The 21,381-nt window shown below is 30.6% G+C and overlaps 1 protein-coding gene across 7 annotated transcripts in view; it reads left to right on the top strand.

Annotated features, from left to right (window-relative positions):
* Window positions 1-21,381, top strand: part of ClpX (Caseinolytic protease chaperone subunit) — an 85,349-nt gene that overhangs the window by 21,885 nt on the left and 42,083 nt on the right. For 4 of the 7 annotated variants that reach the window (XM_075374062.1, XM_075374035.1, XM_075374044.1 and 1 more), the window contains 3 exons: window positions 4,844-4,948; window positions 11,652-11,945; window positions 19,025-19,170. In XM_075374062.1, coding sequence (XP_075230177.1) covers window positions 4,844-4,948; window positions 11,652-11,945; window positions 19,025-19,170 — 545 coding nt within the window. The remainder of the gene's footprint in view (window positions 1-4,843; window positions 4,949-11,651; window positions 11,946-19,024; window positions 19,171-21,381) is intronic. The other 3 variants (XM_075374079.1, XM_075374052.1, XM_075374085.1) reach the window with 1 other exon arrangement.

Below are 21,381 nucleotides of genomic sequence, written 5' to 3'. Positions count from 1 at the left end.
CGAGCCGCTCCCGAATGTGCCGGATTATCGGACTTCTACTGTATAAAATCTTTTCTTTGCTTAACTTAGGCTTTAAAAATATTTTTGTGTAATTATAATTGTTGAATCAGCAAAATTTACTTCAGTTACTTAAATTTTTTAGTTCAATTTCAGACATTTTTTTTCATTGATTGGTTCTCCAGAATATTTAATTTTGTCACTGATTAATTCACTATCTTCTTTTATTACCATATGTTTATTGTTCCTGTAAGAATAACGTTTTTTCAATGTACTTGGTATATCAGATTATAAGACATTATCACTTCTGGTATACTTCAACAGTCACAGAAATGCTGTGAAAAAATACATACTACTTTATTCTTTTTGTATGTTATCTTTTTTTTTCTCATTGCTCTTATTTATTTTATTGTTTAGTATGTTCCAGAGGAGTTTTTCTTCTTTCTTACCCTTTTTTATTAATTTCTTTGTAAACTGTTTTCTAAATTTGAATCATTATACTCTTAGCTACTTCTTTGCTAAGTTATGTTGTACAGGTTCTATATATCATTAAAAAAACTTGATAAAAAAAGTGCACTGATATGTACCGAGTGGTTTATTAATTTAGTAGGAAAGTGGAATAATTTGGGAACTGATTGTAGAGCTTGAAATAAGGGAAATAGTTCATACAGACATACGTCTGAAAACGCTTTGTTATCGAGTTACAGCTAACAAACATTTCGCTGGGTTTCAGGTCGGTTAGGTCATAATAAGGTCATAGTGAAATTTTTAAGGCATTTTATAAGTGAAAACTTGATGATTGCTTGTGTTTTTTTGGCAAGAAAAATCAAATAAAACAGGTCGCAACACTGTATGTCCTATAGTTTTCATAATATCCAATATAAAACAGAAAAATCTGAAGACAAAAAAACACTTTTTTTAGGTTTGAAGTACATTAAGTTTGTTAAATGATTAATAAATGCGTAAATTTTATTATCGAAAATTGTAAAGAATTTAATTCTGAAAAAATTGATGTAATAAAATACATCAATGTATTCTGTATCTGTACGAAAAGAAAAATCAATTTTTATTATTAAAAACCTAACTAAAAAAACATAACAGAAATATATTACTAAATTTTTAACAATTAAAAACAGCTGTTTTTAGTACAATATATTTAGACCTTTGAAAAATTAAAATACTTTTAATTTTCTGTAAAATAAAATTCTTACTATTGTTTATTACTTATTTTATTAATATACAATAAATTTTCGAAAATTTGACCATTGTCATTGACGCACTTTTCAACTTGTTTCCTTATACTTTCTGTTGCCAACCTAATTATATATATTTGTGTTCCTTGATTAGTGCAACAGCATTGGGAATGCGAGCAATCAGTTCACTACATCTACTTTTTGCTTGTATTCCTTGCATTTCATCCATCTGCATGAACAGTAATCTAAGAGAGTAAGTCCGGTGATCTAAGTTGGGCACTTTACCGACCAGCCCTCTACATCCATTTCTTTTATTAGTAAATTTTTCATCTAAAAATTGTCTTACTTTATTTGTGAAATGTGTTTGTACATCATCAGATTGGTAGTAAAGCTCTGTTTGTTTCACCAGTGAGAAATTTTCATGCATTGTAAGAAATTCATTGTTTAAAAATTACAGATAATTTCTCCTCATGACATGCAATTTAAAAGTCTATGAATATTGATTGTTTGTCGATAATGTCACACTAAACATTCACCGAAAAAATTTCTGGAGATTTGATTTAACTACAGCATGTGGGGTTTCTCCAGACCACAGATGAGAATTTCATGTGTTGTTTATGCATTACATTAAAAGTAGCTTCATCTGAAAATAGTATGAATGAAGTTAAGAGGTAATTATTGTTAATTCATGACAAAACTGCAGTTGTCACCAAGCTGGAGGTGTTGAACTTTCTGAACATGGTAAGATGCAGTCTGTGAGCATGTAATGTCATCCTCTGTATTGTACTTTGTGGAATTGTTGAGTTGTGCAGAAATGCTTCAAGTGCTTGTTGTAGAACTGAACTGTACCACCTGAAGGATGTTTTCCCTTTCATCACCATGTACTGGTTGATGTCCAGATAAAACATGAGCACAGGGAAGTGTACTATTCTGATGAAGATTATTAAAAATTCTATAAAATACGTTACAATTTGGAACTACTCATCCAGGATACCTACCTTGACCCACCGGGTTGGTCTAGTGGTGAATACATCTTCCCAAATCAGCTGATTTGGAGGTTGAGAGTTCCAGCGTTCAAGTCCTAGTAAAATCAGTTATTTTTACACGAATTTGAATACTAGATTGTGGATACCAGTCAGTGTTCTTTGGTGGTCGAGTATCAATTAACCACACATCTCAGGATTGGTTGAACTGAGATTGTATAAGACCACCTCATTTACACTTATATATAACATCCTCATTCATCCTCTAAAGTATTATCTGAACAGTAATTACTAGAGACTAAACAGGAAAAAAGAAAGAACGATACCTACCTTGGTATTCATGCACTGCAGCTGGAGCTCTTCCATTATAAAAGCCATACACAATAATCATATCAGCATATTCCGCATGAGTTAGTGAAAAGATGTGGCATTTTTCAAAACAAAGAATTCAGATATGAATTTCACTTATTTAAATTCAGATTGAATTGGAAAAAATTTGGTACAGTAAACACAAAAACACTTAATAACTTGATTCTCAAAAATAATTAAAACAATCAAAATTATGTCAAAAACAATTAAACCACCTAATTTTTATTATTAACAAAACAATTTTATAAAAACAATGAGTAGTATTCAAATTAATTTCAAAGCATATATTAATATTGCCAACGTAAGTTTTCAAAGGTCTAAATTTGCTGAACTAAAAACAGTTGTACTTAACTTTTACAAATTCATATCATTTTTCTGTTAAGTTTCATTTTGGTTTTAATAAAAGTTGATTTTTTTTTTTTTTGTAGACTTATACATTTTTTTTCAGAATTAATTTTCTACAAGTTTTGATAATAAAATTTACGCATTTTTTAGTTATTTACAAGAACGGTTCAGAAAGTTTGTGGCCTAAGAAAGAAAGCACAAAATTTCTTACCAAATTTTTTTATATTTTTCAACATAGTTGCTTTTTAAAGTAATACACTTAGTCCATTGCTTTTCCAGCTTATTTACTTCTTCAGTAAAATGCGATTTCTGAAGCTCTGCAAAATAGGTTCTGTCTTGGCTATGACTTCGTCATTTGAGCCAAATCTTCACATACCAAGCCATTTCTTCCAATTTGGGAACAGGAAATAATCACTCAGAGCTAAATCTGGTGAATATGGTGCATGTGGAAGCACCACACTACGAACATCCCGAAAAACAATGGCCATGACTCCCGCTGATCAAACACCTTTTGCCTTCTTTGGAGCACTTTCATTGGCTTTGACCCACTGTTTGGACTGTTGCTTCATTTCAGGGTTGTAACAATTAATCCAAATTATCAAATCATCAGCGGTAATGAAATATCGCAAAAATTCAGTTGAATTGTGGTTGAACATGTCCAAACACTGCTGAGAAATGTTCATGGGTGCGTTTCTGGTCAACTGTTAACAATGCAGCACTCATCGCACTGATAGCTTTCTCATCAGTGCTAATGTAAGATATTGTGAGTATGGTCTACTGATATTTTTGCAGTCTCTGCTAGCTCGCTTGTCTTCAATAGTTGATTTTTTAATACCACATTGTGGATTTTTGCGATGTTTTCATCAGTCATGTTGGTTGCAGGATGTCCTTAATGCTCATCATCAAAGATGGAGGTTCAACCACATTTGAATGCAGCTACCCACTTTTTTACTGTCGAAAATGATGAAGAAGATTCATTTAATGTTGAATATAATTCCTTTTTTATATCTGTCAGGTTCAAAACTTTCACAACAAGATATTTTATTACTGTTCGAAGTTCGATTTTGTCCATTTTGCTCAAAACAATAACACCCATCTGCTACCTCTTAACCACCACAATTAAATAACTGAGAAGACGTGTTGGAAACTCTTTAGTATGCCATCTAATGGATATATTACATTAATTACAAATCGCCATTTCTATCTACTAGCGGTATCTCTGTATCCGGCTGTGAACTTTGCAACCATCCTTGTAATAAAATTATTGTACTTAAAAAAAAAAAAAATTATTTTTCATCACCAAATGTTGCATTGGATATAATGAGTACTATGGGAGATACTGTGCTGAGACCTCTTTTATTTGATTTTTCTGGCTAAAAATATAAGAAATCAATCACCAATGCCTTAAAAATTTCATTATGATCTCATTTCACTGGAGGAACTGAAATCCAGGTAAACGTTTATGCTAACTATATCTAGATAACAGTGTTTTGAGATATATATGGCTGTAACTATTTTTCTTATTTCAAGCTGTAGAATCAGTTCACAAATTAATTCCCTTTCCTCCTGAATCCACCTGTATATTATGTCAATCTATGGCAGCTCTAACTCCTTGAAATAACTGTATTATTAAGTAACTTTAATATCTGAAAATAAATAAAAAACATATACAAAATAATCCTCGGATGTCTTCTAGAGGTATAATATTGTAACAAGTAATTCAGCTTAACTCTGTCATTTGTTGTTTGGGTGGAATTTTTATACTTTGAATCATAAATATAAACATGTCTCAGAATGTTATTATTTTCAATGTATCATAATTATGATGATTTAAGAAAAGGAGGAATCATTTTTGGAAGTAATGTCATAGAAGTGGGCTGATAGAAATTATTTTTATGTAGCTGGAATTAGTCATTGTTAAAAAGCCCATGTGTAATATTTTGATTGACTTTACAGGGTTGAAAGAATTCAAGAGTTTTATACCTAATACTAAAAAATGGGATCAGAAAGATGACGTAGTTTTCAAATTAAATTATGAAGAAGGAAATAATGATTATCGAGGTTAAATTTTCACTGGTAACCTAAATTAGATAATTATAAGTTATCTCTACATAAAACTTTTATAATTCTTGGATATTATTATTGAGAAAGTAAACAAACACACACACACACACACACACATATATATACACACACACAATATATATATATATATATGTGTGTGTGTGTTATACATTTTTACTCCCAAAAATAAGCTGTATACTTAATCAGCATTTTAGCCGGCCATAAAATAATTATGCATTACTGGTCCAATGTACATTTGATTCCGTAGTCTATTTTATTTGTTCCTTAACATCTAATTATTAGTGCATTATTTGTATCATTTGAAAGACTAATATGTGTGGTATCTAGTTTAAGAAATTGAGTTTATTAGTTTTATTGAGATCATAAAGTAAGAACTTTATTCTACAAAAGAAATTATGCTGATACAAATGTTATTTAAACATTTAATATGTTCCCAATATAGCTTTAAAACTATCTATTGTTTGTTTTAAACTGTTGCTGGTATTGTAAAGCAAACAAATGATATATACCTTCTCATAGAACAGTACATTATGTAAACTACCTTTGTCTTTTGGGAATAAATACACATAATAGAGACCCAATTATTTGGATTTTATTGGAATTAATCTTAATTTATCTTTAATATCCAAAAGCTTTTCATTTGTAAGATTTTGGGTTTTGAATCCTTGTTAGACATGCAATTTTTCATGTGCTACAGAATTACCTATCATATTCCCACACATAAGTTATTAGCTTAGTGTGGTGAATTAATCATAAGGTCTCAGTTTCTATGAACAGTTTTCAAACTTAATCTCTTTAATATTACTAAAAGATTTACAGACTTTTAACCCTCATTAATATTGCACTAAACAGTTGGAAAAATGTGGCAGTTGACATTACATAGATAAGGATAGATGCAATATTTGTCGATTTATTAATGATTTTTTATTCTCATCCATGATTAGCAGCATCAGTTGCAAGAATAACAATGGTATGTTTAATGCAGATTTAAATGAGTAATTTTCCAAAAATTCATTGTATATTTTCTGATAATTGTTAATGTTTGTCAAAACTCTCAAATAAGTAAGGCTTTTAATAATTGAATTGGGCATATAGTGTTCATAAGCATGAAGAGAGCACACCAGATTCACTCATGGGTATCTTGACTTGGATTGATCCACCTGTTTGTTTTTGCTGTGACTGCCAACTAACTGTACACTGCATCCTTGTGGATTGTGTCTGTTATGGAACATTGCATTAATGTTAATTGTTTCTATTAATGATTATTTCAAAATTGTTAGAAATTTATTTTGCTTGAGCTAAATTTTTAATGAAAATTTCATGACGGAAGTTTTTAAAACCAGGAAAATTTTAAATGACTGAAACAGAGTGGCAGACCAAAAGCTCAGATTAAAATGGGTCTCTGTTAAGGAAGTGGTTGGTTATTTTCATTTTTCGTGTTCAGAGGTAAATAAATAAAGTCTTTTTTCACAACCAGTAGAGCAGTTGGTGTTATTTATTAGCCTGTGTTACACTTATGGATCATTCAAATATAAATCAGAATTTGTTTATAAATTCTTATTTTCCTATATAATTTCCTTCAACAGAAATACATTTTCTCCACCGGATAGATAGCTTCCTGCCCCCTCATCAAAAAAAAAAAAGAAGATGGTTGCCCCAACAACCAATTGTGGACACAGTGCTTGACTGCAGTACCATTTTTAAATCTTTACTTTCCTAAAGCTTCTTTCAGGAAACCAAACATGTGGAAATCACACGTTGACAAATCTGGACTGTGTGGTGATAGTTGAAGAGGTGTCCAGTGAATTTTATTAAGGCTGAGCTGTTGTGTGCAGCCCTCTGTTGTGGAGAAGGATGATGTTGGGAATTAGTTACTGGCATTGTTTGGTGCAATAAGCAGTCCGACGTCATCCAACAACTGGCAGTAATACTATCCTTTGTTTATGCAAGAAATCAATTAGCAGTACACCTTTTGGGTCCAAAAAACAGTTGCCAGAATTTTTCCAGCTGATAAGCATTTCTTGGCCTTAATTGATCCCCCTCCCCATTTATTCACCATGCCATACTTATTTTGCTTTCTGGGGTGTAGTGATGTACCCATGTTTCGTTGCAGGTCAGAATACAGTCCAAAAATCCCTCTCCTTCCTCAAAGTGATTTCAGACACTGCTGATAGGTGTCTTTCCAGACATTGTTCTGTGGCTCTATGAGAAAGCTTGAAGAGAGCATACCAGGCTCACTCATGGGTATCTTGACTGGAATTGATGAACCTGTTTGTTTTTGCTGTGACTGCCAACTAACTTACACTGCATCCTTGTGGATTGTGTCTGTTATGGAACATTGCGTTAAAAGTTTAAACTAGAGAGACTAACTTCTGAAATATCTTAGGAAAGAATGAGACAATGTTATCAAATGTTTTACAGTTTCTTAGAACCATCCATTTATATTCAAATATTTGAGTTTTCTGTAGTATGTGTTTTAGGTATTTATGCCATTTATAGAATTTATTCTGTGTTCTTATGTTAGTGGGTTTTAGGTTTTAAGTTAATTTTTGATACATATATACTCAGTATATAAATATCATGTCCGGATGCTGATAACGACACTTCATTATGTGCCCAGGGGAAAAAAGTGTCTGACTATATTGTGTGCACACTCCCAACCCTTATGCCCACCTCTGATGCAATTTCAGTGACGGTTATGTGGCAGTCACTTTCCTATAAGGTGTTGAATGGCCTGAATGTTGTTATCATTGATGCTGGTCCTTGGACATTCATGATTTTTGTTCTCCACTGTATCATGACCATTTCAAAATTTTTTAGCCTAATCAAACACTAGAATTTTTGACAGGGTAGCATCTCCAAACTGTGCCTGGAGTTGGTGACACCTTTGTTGGTGAGAGTTCTATTTATAATAAGTTGTACAGCAGATGATAATACTTCCTACTCAGGCATTCTGCTACTAATGTAGGAATGTGATCTACAGACTTGGCATGTCAGTTGCTCCCCTCCACACACATCCAGCAAACTACCCCCAGCACCCCACCAAATTCACTGATCTTCAGCCTGCGTGGCAAAATTCTGGTTTATTTTTGAATGACTCTTGTATCAGTAGTATAGATTATCCTTAATATTTAAACAAGTATTCATGATGGATCAACCACATAAGTTTATTAAACACTAAGAATAAAATTTTCCCTGTTTTTTTAGGTGATTTTAAGAAACTATTTTGTTACTCTGATTTTAATTTTTCATTGTATTGCTTTTCTTAAGGTTAACTTTTAACCTTATAGTTGCTTATGCAGTCTATGCTGCTTATGCATTTGGTCTAGTAAGAAAGTGCTATTGTTGTTGGTTAGAAAACAAAACAGGTAGTGGAATAAAACAAAACTGTATTGCTTTTTAATATGTCCTCCAAGCCTTCTTTTGTGAAAATGAGACTTGAGATTTTTTAGGGCTCTGTTTACTTAAAATAATTCACATTGCCTATGTAAACTATTTATAAGTAAACATATGACTATACATTGCATATAAATGTGACAAACAGAGCTTCTGATCCTCTGATATCTAGTTCTAAGGATTGGGTTTTTTACCATTGTACCAAACATTCCCACTCTACTAGGTTCACTCATCTGACTTAGATAGATATTTTTCCTAGGAAACTATTAGCTAGGTTTCATTTGAGCACATTTGAAGTTCATTTTCATTTGAGCTAACTTCCTTTAAGAGAACAAATACTAATTACCTGATATTCCACGGTGAATATTCAATCTTTGCAACAGGTGTACAAATTTTTGATACATCTAATGATTCTAAACAGGGTGTTCAGAAGGGGTTTCATCTTGCTAAATCAGTAGAGATTACATATATGATCTACCTCTTGAAACCAGTGTATTTATAGCTGAAGCCTTAGCAGAATGAGTGGTTGGCTGATGTTGATGACAATAAGCTGTGACACTGTCACTGTGGAAATACTTGCTGTGAGACAGTTGCTATAATGAATTTTTTATCATTTTTGTTTTAAACATACCAGATTATTTATAGATTTCTTATAATCTCTGATTATGACCAATATGATCACCAATTTGTTTCTTAGATAAATGTTATGTAATAGTTTTGTCATCACATTCTTTGTTTTGGATTATGATGAAAATTCCAAGAAGCACACAAAATCTCTGTGTCTTAGTTAATGATATAGCTGAAATTGACCAGTTATTTAAATCCTTAAAATGTGTTGAACTATAAAGTGAAATTTATTTTGTGTTGCAGTTGGTTATCCTTAATTATAGTGAGAATTATATATATTCCTGAAGCAATTTTAGTTTTATGAAAATTTGTATTACTATTTATTTTTAATATTTTCTAGTTTATTTTGTGACTTTTTGGGTTCCTTTAAAATCTCTTTGTTTAGAACTAAAGTATACATGTTTCAAATTAGTGTTTATGAAATGTTACCTTTAAAATTTAATCAATATTATCTTTTTTTTATCATTGTTAACTATAAACTTACTGCTATCTGAATCACATTTTAAAAATATTTTATTGTGAAAAAATTCTTATAATGTCTGGAAAAAATGCATTCTGGTTAGTTATTCATTAGTATTTTAGATATAATGTAGATCATGTAAAAATGATTGCCTAATCATTATTTTAATAAATTTGTAATTACTACCATGTGTATATCAATAAAGCACGTGATACCATTTTTGAAAATTTTTAAACTAAAAAGTTATATACTTTTTATTTTGTTAAATATTTTAAAAATAGTAATTATTAAAAGAAGTAAAAAGTTAAAAAAAAAAGGAATATGGCTACATTATTGAGTTGGCATTATGTGCATGCACTATCCTGTTTGTAATGTTACCGATTTATTTTTTTGGGTAAGTGATACTATTTAACATTTTATTCATTTTTTTTTAAATAACAATTTTGTAAAGTGATTTTATTCACTAAAAAACAGTTTTATTAACTCATATGTGTTGTTGCTGTTATTAAACATGTTTTTTTATTGTTTATAAATTTGTAAACAATAAAAATTTGTTGTTTTACTACTTTTCAAAGATCATGTAAAAAAATTTTATTTAAAATTATGTTGTTTTTCTTCTTTATTTTGTAAAAACCTTTGTAAGTTGATTTTTGCTTTGTCTTCAATCATTGAATTTATTCTTGCAGTTCAATTCAGGAATCGGTTTTGTGTGTAAAATTTGAGCTAATTCGTCATAAAATATTACAGTTTTTTTGTAAAACATAAAATCATTGTTCGGTAAATAATTTTGTATTAACATTACTTTACATTCCAGAAAAACTATTATATTTCACCTGATGGCTATTATGTGAACTCTCCTATTTCCAGCATCCTTGGGAGAAATTTTTTTGCATCACATAGGACAAACATGTATGCTTTTTTATTTTATTTTATTTATGTATACAAGTGGTAATGAGAGCTGTTATATGTATTTGTGTGGGCTAGGTATCAAGTTGTTTCATGATATTTTCAGTTTATTTGCATATGTAATATGGTCTAAGGATCATATTTTTAAAACAGATAGGTTATTTGAGGTTAGGTGGTTTGAGATTGTGTTTGGTGGAGTGTTCATCTTTGTTTGTTTCCAGGTTAATTTGAAAGTTTAATTTTTGACAGTTGCTTTTGTAATAGTGAGTTCAAGAAAATTTATTTGTTTAATTTGTTCACATTCGTTTGTGTTGTAAAAATACATTTTTGATTTATTTCATTTATATGAATTAATATATTGTTTATATTGTATTGTGCTGCCTTGGTATAACGACATGGTAGCATCTACCTATCTATGCCAGTATGTTATTTCAATAGAATGTTTGTTGATGAGCACATCTGTTTGACTATGTGATGCAAAAAAATTTCTTCGATGATGCTGGATGATAGCCTTCAGGTGAGTGCAATAGTTTTACTGGAATGTAAACTAACTTTTATTAAACATTACACATCAGTCTACTGGGAGGTTCTCTGCACATTTCTTCATACAAAATAATTAAGAATATTTTCTTTATTATTTTAAAAGAATGATTTTCTCAATAGCATACCGTTGAATGTACAAAATCTTTATTATTAAATGTCGTAAAAGTTTTTAAGAAAACATTTTTATTGTAAAGATGACAGAGTCTGAACTATTGTTTTACATTAAAAACTAACATATTTTTAAAACCACTGAAACTGAACATTGATGTTGAAACATTTGTTGGTATGAACAAAGTTTGTAAAATTATTTACTTTTAAGGATCACCTTTTTATATTAAATTTCATGTGCTGTGTTTTCAAAGACTGATATTACAGGAAAATGGTTTTATAAGTCTGTTACAGATTTAATAGTTGCAGAAACCATCGTATTTAATAGTTACAGAAACCATACATAATCTTATGCTATTGTATAGTGTTGAATTAGGAATGGAAAACTTGTGTCTGTAGTGTCTTGTTTATGAGACACCTTAAAAGAGTAATGTTCACATTTTGTAGTAGTATGTGAATACCTTATGAGATAACTAATTTTTCATTGTTCTCAGTATATTATTGGATGTTAAATATGTACTGTGAAAATTGCTCTTAAATATAAATATTGCAAGCAATAATTTTTCTTCCTAGTTTAAACCTATTTCATTTTTTTTAAATTTAATAATGGTTTTAAATTTTATGCTTTCATCTTTTTAGGTACATCTTGTTTCTTTTTATTGCGGGAGACATCATTGATGACTTGTCGTGCACTAACTGCTACTACGGGAATGCTTTCATCAATGAGAATCATTGTGAATGAATCAGATTCCCCTTCTGGTGGCAAAGGTGGCACTACACCACCACCTCCACCACCTTCTTCTGGCAGTAGTTCTAACACAACTAGCAGTGGTAAAAAATCTGCTGGGTCAGGTGATGGGAAAGGAAAAGATGGCAACAGTCTTATATGTCCTAAATGTGGTGAACCATGTACACATGTTGAAACATTTGTCAGTAAGTTAGTTACATTTTCCCAAATAATTTCTTGATAAATTATTAAATTTTACTGTTTTAAAAATATCATGAATGACAAAAGATTACAAAAAATAAAATATAATCTTAAAAGGTATTCTTTTTTTTTACAAAAGATTTACCATAACCAAGGGGTCCTTGGTTTATTTACATAAACCAAGGGGTCAATCCATTTAAGTGTCCCAAAAAAAAACATAAGCTGATTGCTTGACCAATTAAAAAAAAAATAAGTGAGACTTACTCACTTGTTTCCTACATCTCTCGGATTTTAAAACTATTTTTTTTAATTTTTTATTTAAGCAGTTTTATTTAACCTGTAGCAGCCATTTTTGTTATGGTGCACAAACCTATCTTTGTGTTTGTAAGGGTTTACGGAAAAAATGAAAACTAAAAACCTATTAGTTCTGGAAGGATGAAACAAAAAGCAATTTATTCTAATTTTCTCAAGGTAAAAGATTGGTTCAATGGTTTATTTACCTATCTCTCTTATTTCTATGAGAAAATTACCAATAAAGTTGAACGTGTAAAAAGCTGTGAAATTTCACTTTTGGTCATTTTTTTCAAGAGGCAGGGATGACATACACAGTATGAATTATTCTTTTATATGTAGGTATATGTTAGTAGTTTTGCCATAAATAATATTAATGGTGATATACTTACTTCTAAGTTTTCATGAATTTTTGAAAACTCTTTTTTTTTTTAATTTAATTTTGGCTTCAAATAACTCTCATAAGGCTGGTGATAAAAATCTCAAATTTGCAATCAACTTACAGTGTTTTTGTAGATGTTTATGGCAAATAAAAATGTTTCTTGTGTTTTGCAATAATAAAAAAGTTATAACCATTTTGACTCACTAAATAAGTATTCAAGTGGGTTCTTGTTTTTTTGCACTTTACATTTTTTATATTTTTTATACTTAGCTCCTATGTTGTTGAAATTGACGTTTTCAATATTTTTAAAATAGTTTTTTTTTTAACTATTAATAATAGGTCATAATTTAATAACTTAACCAATACCAGTAACATAATAAAATTTTGATTCAAAAATGCTTGTAAAACTTACCCAAACTGAGATTTGAGCTTACATCTAGTAGCTTATGTAGCTCATCTCATGTAGCATACATTTTTTTTTCAAGAATTCATTTTTATTTTTATTTTTTTTATATTTTTCATTTCATTTTAAAAATAAATTGTAGCAAAATTTTAATTAGTCTTCAATGAAATAGCCTGTTTTTGTAGCAATGAAAGTTTATTATGTAGTGTGGTTAACCACAACAGCTGTGACATCTCTGATAATTCTCTTGAAATTGTGTCACTTTTCCTTATGTACTTCAACATTATCAACACGCATGCTAACATAACACAATCCCTTTTTTTTTACCAGGACGTATCCTGCTATTATTGTCATCTTCATAAAATAACACTACTTTTTTATTGTGTCGTTATTAATTTCTGTTTTATGTCTTTTACCTAACTCCAGTAGAATGCCTTGCTCATTAACTAATTCTCTAGTAAGTCTAACCAAATGCTCAGACACATTGAACTATGATATTATTTTAGATCTGGTCCATGATTGGGGAAGTAAACATAATTTTAACCTTATCTTCTTTAGAAGCAAGAACACATTTTTCTTTTAGTTTTAAAATAACATCATCATATTCATGTGAAAAAAGTTGAGCTGGATGGATTTTCATTTTCAGAAACTTTTCAAAACACAATTCAAGATTCATTTTTAATTTTTCAGATACCTTATTTACTTTAAATTTTAATGCTGATGGCCTTTGAATCCGTGCTTCATTTTTTCAATTTTGATGGAGGTGATACACCCAAAATGCTGCAAGCAGCATCCAATTGTTCAATATCTTGATGTGGGGCAATGTATTGCTCTTTGTTCTATAACAAAGAACTATGCGAAGGCATAGTTCTTTGTTCTGCTGAGAAAAAATACTATTGAAATAGTTAACACAAAGAGGCTTTCCAGGAACTAAATTTAAATTTGGAAAAATGTATTCTTTAACAGCTTGCTCTAATTTTATTTATTTGTCTTAAGTGTTTCTTAACTGTTTTTTATGAGTTCTCAAAGGGTCACAACAGAACTGTCTGTACAGGTGACTGAATTTTGATAAAAACTTATTTCATAATATTTACAAACACTAGTAACATCTGAAGTAACATGTAAAAAAATAAGTTGTTGGTTTTCATCACTAAATTCACAAATTTTAAGGAGTTCTTTTGGCACTATACCATTCACTGTTTTATGTATGACACTCTTCATTTAAATAAATTCCTATGGAATATTGTTCTTCCATTGTTTTATGTGAAATTACTTGAAAATAATGTAAAAATTTAACTGATTTTAAAATTTGCAAATGTATTATTATTTAGTAAAACATATTTATTTAATAAACGCTTCCAGAAAATGGATGAAATTTGAGACACTCTGTAAAGATGTGAACAGGTCATTGACAATGTCAGACTGACCAGTCTGTAACTGCAAAGCTAAATGATGCAGCTATCATAAATAAGCATATTACAACATGAATTTTCCTGGCAACTGGAAATGACTTTCAAGTGCTTATTATAACATGAGCACTGCAATTGACGGGTTCAAACAAGTCTATTTCAACTATAGTAATAAGTATAAAAATACTTAAAGTCAAGAAAAACCCCTTTTGAGCACTTATTTAGTGAGCCAAAATGGTATTGCTTTTAACAGGTTTTTCATGATTTTTGAAAGGTTATTACTTTTTTATTAGTTCAAAACACAAGAAACGTTTTTATTTGCCATAAACATCTACAAAAACACTATAAGTTGATTGCAAATTTGAGATTTTTATTACCAGTCCTATCAGAGTTATTTGAAGCCAAAATTTGAATTATTTTTTTTAAATTAGTTTTTAAAAATTCATTAAAATTTAGGAGTAGGTACATAACCATCAATATTATTTATGGTAAAACTACTAACATACACCTTCATATAAAAGAATAATTCAAACTGTGTATGCCTACCCTCTTCTTGAAAAAAATTACCAAAAGAGAAATTTCACAGTTTTTCATGTTCAATTTTATTGGTAATTTTTCATAAAAAGAAGAGAGATAGGTAAATAAGCCACTGGACTAATTTTTTACTCTGGGAAAATATGAATAAATTGCTTTTTGTTTCATCCTTTCAGTACCAATAGGTTTTTTAGTTGTGATTTTTTCCTTAAGCCCTTACAATCACAAAAATAGGTTTGTGTACTGTAACAAAAATGGCTGCTACAGGTAAACTGCTTAAATAAAACATAAAAAATAGTTTTATGGTCCTGAGACTTGTAGGAAACAAGTGGGTAAGTTTCAATTTTTTTTTGAATTGGTCAAGCAACTACCCTTTGGTCACTTCAAATGGATTGACCCCAAGGTTTTGTGAATTAGAGAGGGAAATTTATTAATTATAAGGTTTAGAGAACTCTCATATAACAATTAAATGAATAAATTGTCTTGGTGCTTATAAACTAAAACAAGACATGAAGTGAAAGTAAATTCAGTGAAATCTCATAAGAGACCACCTATATAAGACGACCTCCTCTATCAAAGACCAGTATTTCTTAGAATGTAAATAAATTGCAGTACTGATGATGTTGGATGACCACTCCCTAATTCAATTCAACCAAGACCATCAAATATTCATTGAATGCAACCACTCATTCGTTGATTCTTTTTTGTATAATACTAAATGTTGGTTACAAATTATGAATTCTCATACAAATACTTTTCAATCATTTACAAAAATAAATTTAATTAAAAGAAAATAAGATTTGTAAATGTGATTTTAAGTCATGTACAAAAATACACTGCTTATTCATTTATTTTTACAGTCATGTATGCCCAAGCTGTTTATCGTAGCCTGCTTTAGAAAATGCACTCTTCTAACATTGCATAGGCAAACAAAAACATTGTTATCTCTGTTGTTAGCTATTTGGCAGCAAACCGAGATGAATCAGATGTCTGCAAACTTCAGTTTTGATTTTCAATTCTGGAAGTCAGAACTTCAGTTTTGACGCAAAGAAAAAGTGACACAAAGTTCTATCACAAAGAAAATTTGAGGAAAAATACAATTCTGGTAAAATAAAAATTGAAAAAATTTGAAAAAAAAAGTTTAAAATAAAAATGATTTAAAAATTCTAATAAAAATACAAAAAAGGAAACTTGGCTTGGTTTGAAGGTGCCTGTGCACGAAAATTACCTATCAGCGGTAAACCTTTTCAAAGTAAAATTTTACCTTGAAAAAGCAACACGTTATCAACTTCAAATCAAGAAATTTACTGTAAGCAGTGAGTGGTTGGTTGGAAAAATTCTGTTACCAAAGCAATATTGTTTATAAGACTTGTGTGATGAAAGTGGATCTGTCAGTGAAAACATAGTAGCAGATTGGGTTACAACAGTTGCTATCGTTAATAAAACACTACATTCTCAAGGAGATTTACAATGTTATGAAACAGGACTTTTTTATTGAGTCTTACCAACTGTCATTGATGTTCAAAACTACTAAACCATATGATACTAAGAAGCAAAACAAAAAATAACAGTAACGATGTGTGTGTCAGTTCTATAGGAGAAAAAGAATCTCAATAAATAGTAAACAATTTGCTGTGACAAAGGTGTTTCAACAATGTCAATTTGTTCAAACTGAAAGTAGAACAGTATTGAAAGGCTTGGATGATGTGTTCAATTTTCACTTGTTGGATTGAAAATTTCATTGAAAAAATAAAAAAAATACGGAAAAGTGCTGCTAATTTTGGACAATGTCTCATGTCACCAAAATTGTCATTAAGTCAAGTTTATTTATTGTTTTTACCTGCTAAATTAAATAATAGCCATTAGATCTTGGAATAATTCAGTTGTTTAAACTTTTTTACTGCCATTGAAAAATGACTACCCTCATAGCAGTTATCGATTGAGTTCAAAATGTAGATGACTTGATTAAAAAATTTCTTTGATGGATATAGTGGAATATGTAAAGGAAGCATAGATAGATTAGTTTAGACAAAAACATGGTATAAAAGTATTTTAAGAAAGCTGGATTGATTTTCAGTTACCTGAGAAAGAAATTACGAGTGAAGAAAGTACAATTCAAACTGAAAATGAAGTTTTAGAACTAGATCAGCAGATTGCATTGACATTGATGTTTACTTTATTGAAGACAAAGAGGTTGATGATGAAAATGATTGGGAGAAAGAAATTTTGGATAAGCATGCTATGCTAATGCTTCCACTTCAAAAGACGTTGAAGAGACTACGATGGAAGAAGTTGAAGAAATTCCAGCTGATCCTTTAGATGATGCTTTAAATTGTGTCAAGAAATTAAAACAATTAGGTCATAATTTTGGTAATAATAAAATTGTGGACTTTCTTTATCAAGTTCAAATTGTGTTAGAAAAGGAAGTGATTAAACAAAAAAAGTCAAGTAGGCAGACTTCACTGAATGAATACTTCAAGTAGTAAGCATTATTAGAGATAATAAACAAAATTTGTGTTAAATGCTTATTTGGTATTTACAGTATTTTTCAATGTGCACGTCATTTGTTTAAAATATAAAATTAATCACATCCTTGTTTACATTATTTACTTTTCTATTTGACATCTATTTCCACTTTATGACATTTATTATGAGAACCTCTTTCATAATTTTGTTAATGTGTTTTTCTCATTATTGTCACCAACCAAATTTTTCATCTAATTACAGTAATATATATGTCGTTTGACTAAATTTATGCAATTTTTACTGAAAGGAATTTGATAACTATTTCCAGTTACATTTTTGATTAAAAATATTTATTTCTATAAACCTTTAATGAGAATTATTATGGTCACACCTTTAAAAAATTATTATGGCTATACCAACAGTCATGTTCTTTGAGCTGACCACCTCTACAAAAGACCAAAATCATCTTGAACCGGGGCTGGTCGTCCTAGCTAGATTTCACTTGAGTAAGAATTGAAATTTTAAAATGTATACTACTCCATGAAAATGCTTTTTTGCTTTCATTAAGTAATTCATCATCATGTTGTGCAGTTTCCTTGCAGAACCAACTACCAATTTACTGCTGGTTCTACTTAAATTTTTTCCATGTCTTCTTCCTACCTTGCTATCACTTCTGTTAAACAAAATCCTTCAAGTTTTCTCACCTTACTTATTTATACTCTTCCATCTCACCTATCTTGTAGTCTCTTTTGCAGTACTACCATATAATGCATCCTTGCTATCACTTCTGTTAAACAAAATCCTTTAAGTTTTCTCTCCTTACTTATTTATACTCTTCCATCTCACCTATCTTGTAGTCTCTTTTGCAGTACTACCATATAATGCATCCTCTTGACATCTTCTGTATTCCCAGTCATACTTGCCTGTACTATCCTTGATTATTTTATTTTCTCTTGCGAGGGCTCAAAAAAAATTTTTTTTATTTTTATTTATTGACCAAAGGTAAGTATATTTCTGTTTAAGTTAAATAAATGCTGTTTGCTAAATAATAATATACAAATTAACAAGAACATTTCCTGGGTATGTAAATTAGAATTAGTTGTTGAAATACCTAAATTATAATCCAATATTATGGAAAGAAATCCAATATTATTATCCTCAATACTGTAGCTTCTAATGCACAGAATTTTATTGCCCATATACTTAAGAGTACTTCAATCAACAGTTTCATAATCATAAATGGCATTTAGACAATGATGAATGTCACTTTCATGTTTTCCTCAGTTAAAAATTCAATCTCAGGATGTTGTTTTAGACATGTTGACATAGCAAGCATACTCAATTTCATAAAAAAAAAAGCAATGACAGAAAGTAAGAGGTGGTGGGTCAATGAGTTTTGGAATGTTTGTAGTAAGCGAATAAGACTACAAGATGGCAGCACCTGCCACTTTGTACCACATTTTGTTCTCATTTTATATTCTTGTGTGAATTCACATCAGTCACTACTCATGTGTGTATGTTTGTGCAATTTTATGTGTATATTTATTAATAATAATTTATTTATTAATCTTCTTGTAAAAGGAATAATTTTTTTTACAGCATCATCACGATTTGTAAAATGCGAGAAATGTCTTCATTTCTTTGTTGTATTGTCAGAGCTAGACACAAAACGTAGTCTTAAAGATAATGCTAGAGAGGATTATAAAACTGGTGTATTGCGCAAACCACCACCTCCTCCTAAAAAAGTAAGTTTATATCTTTTTACTTATGAAACTCTTTTCAAACATTGTTAAGACAATTAGATTTGTGTAAATACAAATAAGATTGTTATACTTTGAATGCGTTTTATTTAATGCACAGGTTGAAAAAAAAACGGGAAATTTAAAAAATTAAATAACGTTAATGAAAAATTTTATTTACAAAATGAATTTTATTTCATGTAATTGTACAAATGTTGCCATTTTAGGAAATATATATTTTAGTTTATTTTTTAAAGATGTCATCTTGCAGGTGACCTCTTCTTCTACGTAAACACTCACAAAGTCTCTTCGTTAAATTGTTCATGGTTTGACGTAACATCTCAACTGGAATTTTTGCAATTGCTTCTCAGATCTTTGCCTTTAGTTCTTCCGTTGTAGCAGGTCTACTGTGGAACACTTTCCTTTTAAGATGACCTCACAAAAAGTAATCGCAAGCTGAGAAATCAGGCGATCTGGGAGGCCATCTAAGTCACCATTTTGTGAAATGACACGTTGTCCAAACAATCGGCGTACAGCTGCCATCGATATTCATGCAGTATGTGACGTTGCTCCATCTTGTTGAAACCAGGCTGTGTTAAGAATTGGTGGAAATCTCTTTTATTGTTTCACAACAAAGGTTTCAAGCATGGCTACGTAATGAGCCGACGTCGCTGTAATCGCAAGACCGTTGTCATCCTCAAAAAAATAAGGGCATATAACACCGTAAGATGACATAGCATACCACACGGCTGTGCAACGGACGCTGGTGTAGCTGCGTAGGATTTTCTTGTGCCCAGTATCTGAAATTTTGCTTGTTAACAAATCCACTGAGGTGGAAATGCGCTTCGTCTGACATCCACAGCTCGTGAACAAACTCTTCGTTATCATTTATCTTCTGAAGCATTACATTACAGAATTGTGCTCACACAACTGCATCGTTCGGTTTAAGTTCCTGGACGATCTGAAACTTGTATGGATGGTATTGCAAGTCCTTCACTAACATTCTTCTAAAGATGCTGAGAGATGACGGATTTACCGATGTGGACTTCGTGTGACAGCATCTTGTAGAGCTTGAACATTCTGTGGTGTACGGACGGTTCCCTCACAGCCTGGAGGTTTCTTTTTCATTGCCGAACCAGTTTCCTCAAAATTAGATATCCATGTTTTAATTGCATGTGCTGATGGAACACGGTTGTGCCATCCCAGATTAAAATGACGGCGAAATTCTCCACGCGCTCCCTCCACGCTGTCATTGTTTTTGTAAAACGCTTTGATAGCAAATGCACGTTGTGCACCACTTCAAGGATCCATGACAACTAAATGGCAGGTTAGGTAAGAGAGGCCACTTATCAAGTGGTACCAATCGCCCACGGCTACCAACACAACTTTCAAAATTTCCCGTTTCTTCGAATCACCCTGTATATTTGATTATTTTAAAATTGATCTGATTACCCTTGGGATTTTAATTTTTTTTTGTTTTTAATAGTGATTCAGAGTGTTTCTGCCATAAATAGGGACAAAAGTTCAAATAATCAATAGTCCAGAAATGTTAATTTTTTGAGTAATGGTATATCAAAAATTTTATGTTTCTTTTGTATCACAAGGATAGAAGAGTAGATATCATTTTTATTAGTCCGAACACCCTCTCCAGGGCTAAACAGTTTATATTAAGAGATTCAGTTAATTAATTTAATCTTTTTTTTAATAACATAGCAACTCACAAAGTTTGAATGTAGACAACTGAAGTTCAATGTGTGTACACCTTTTGAGCTCAGCAGACATTTAGATGGTAATCTAACTCTTACCAGGGTGTTTAGGGTCATCTGCAACATTATTTGAACAACAGCTTCAACAGTTCTCTGTTTTAAATCATGCAAATCTCAAACATTTCTTTGGTACAAACAACTTTTAATAAATCCCCCAAACAAACCAAAGGAGTGATATCTGGAGATCTAGGTGGCCATGTAGTTGGACGTCTATGATAATATCTTGATGAAAGTGTGGTGGAGCACCATCATGTTCCTTTAGGAATCTGAGAAACAGCAAAATTCTTAAGTATGTCTAGGTACGTGTTTCCTATCACAGTGGGCTTCATGAAAAAAAAAATGGACCATTAATGCCATTTTTGTGCAGTTGTAACCAGACATTGATTTTCAGTATGTCCCTTTCATTTTTAATTACTGTATGAAGGCTTTTAGTATTTCAAGTTCAACTAGT

The sequence above is a fragment of the Lycorma delicatula genome, chromosome 1 (genome assembly GCF_047948215.1).
Source record: "Lycorma delicatula isolate Av1 chromosome 1, ASM4794821v1, whole genome shotgun sequence".
In the NCBI taxonomy this organism is placed as follows: domain Eukaryota; kingdom Metazoa; phylum Arthropoda; class Insecta; order Hemiptera; family Fulgoridae; genus Lycorma; species Lycorma delicatula.
Note: the sequence above shows the minus strand (reverse complement) of the source record. Positions and strands in the feature narration are given on the sequence as shown.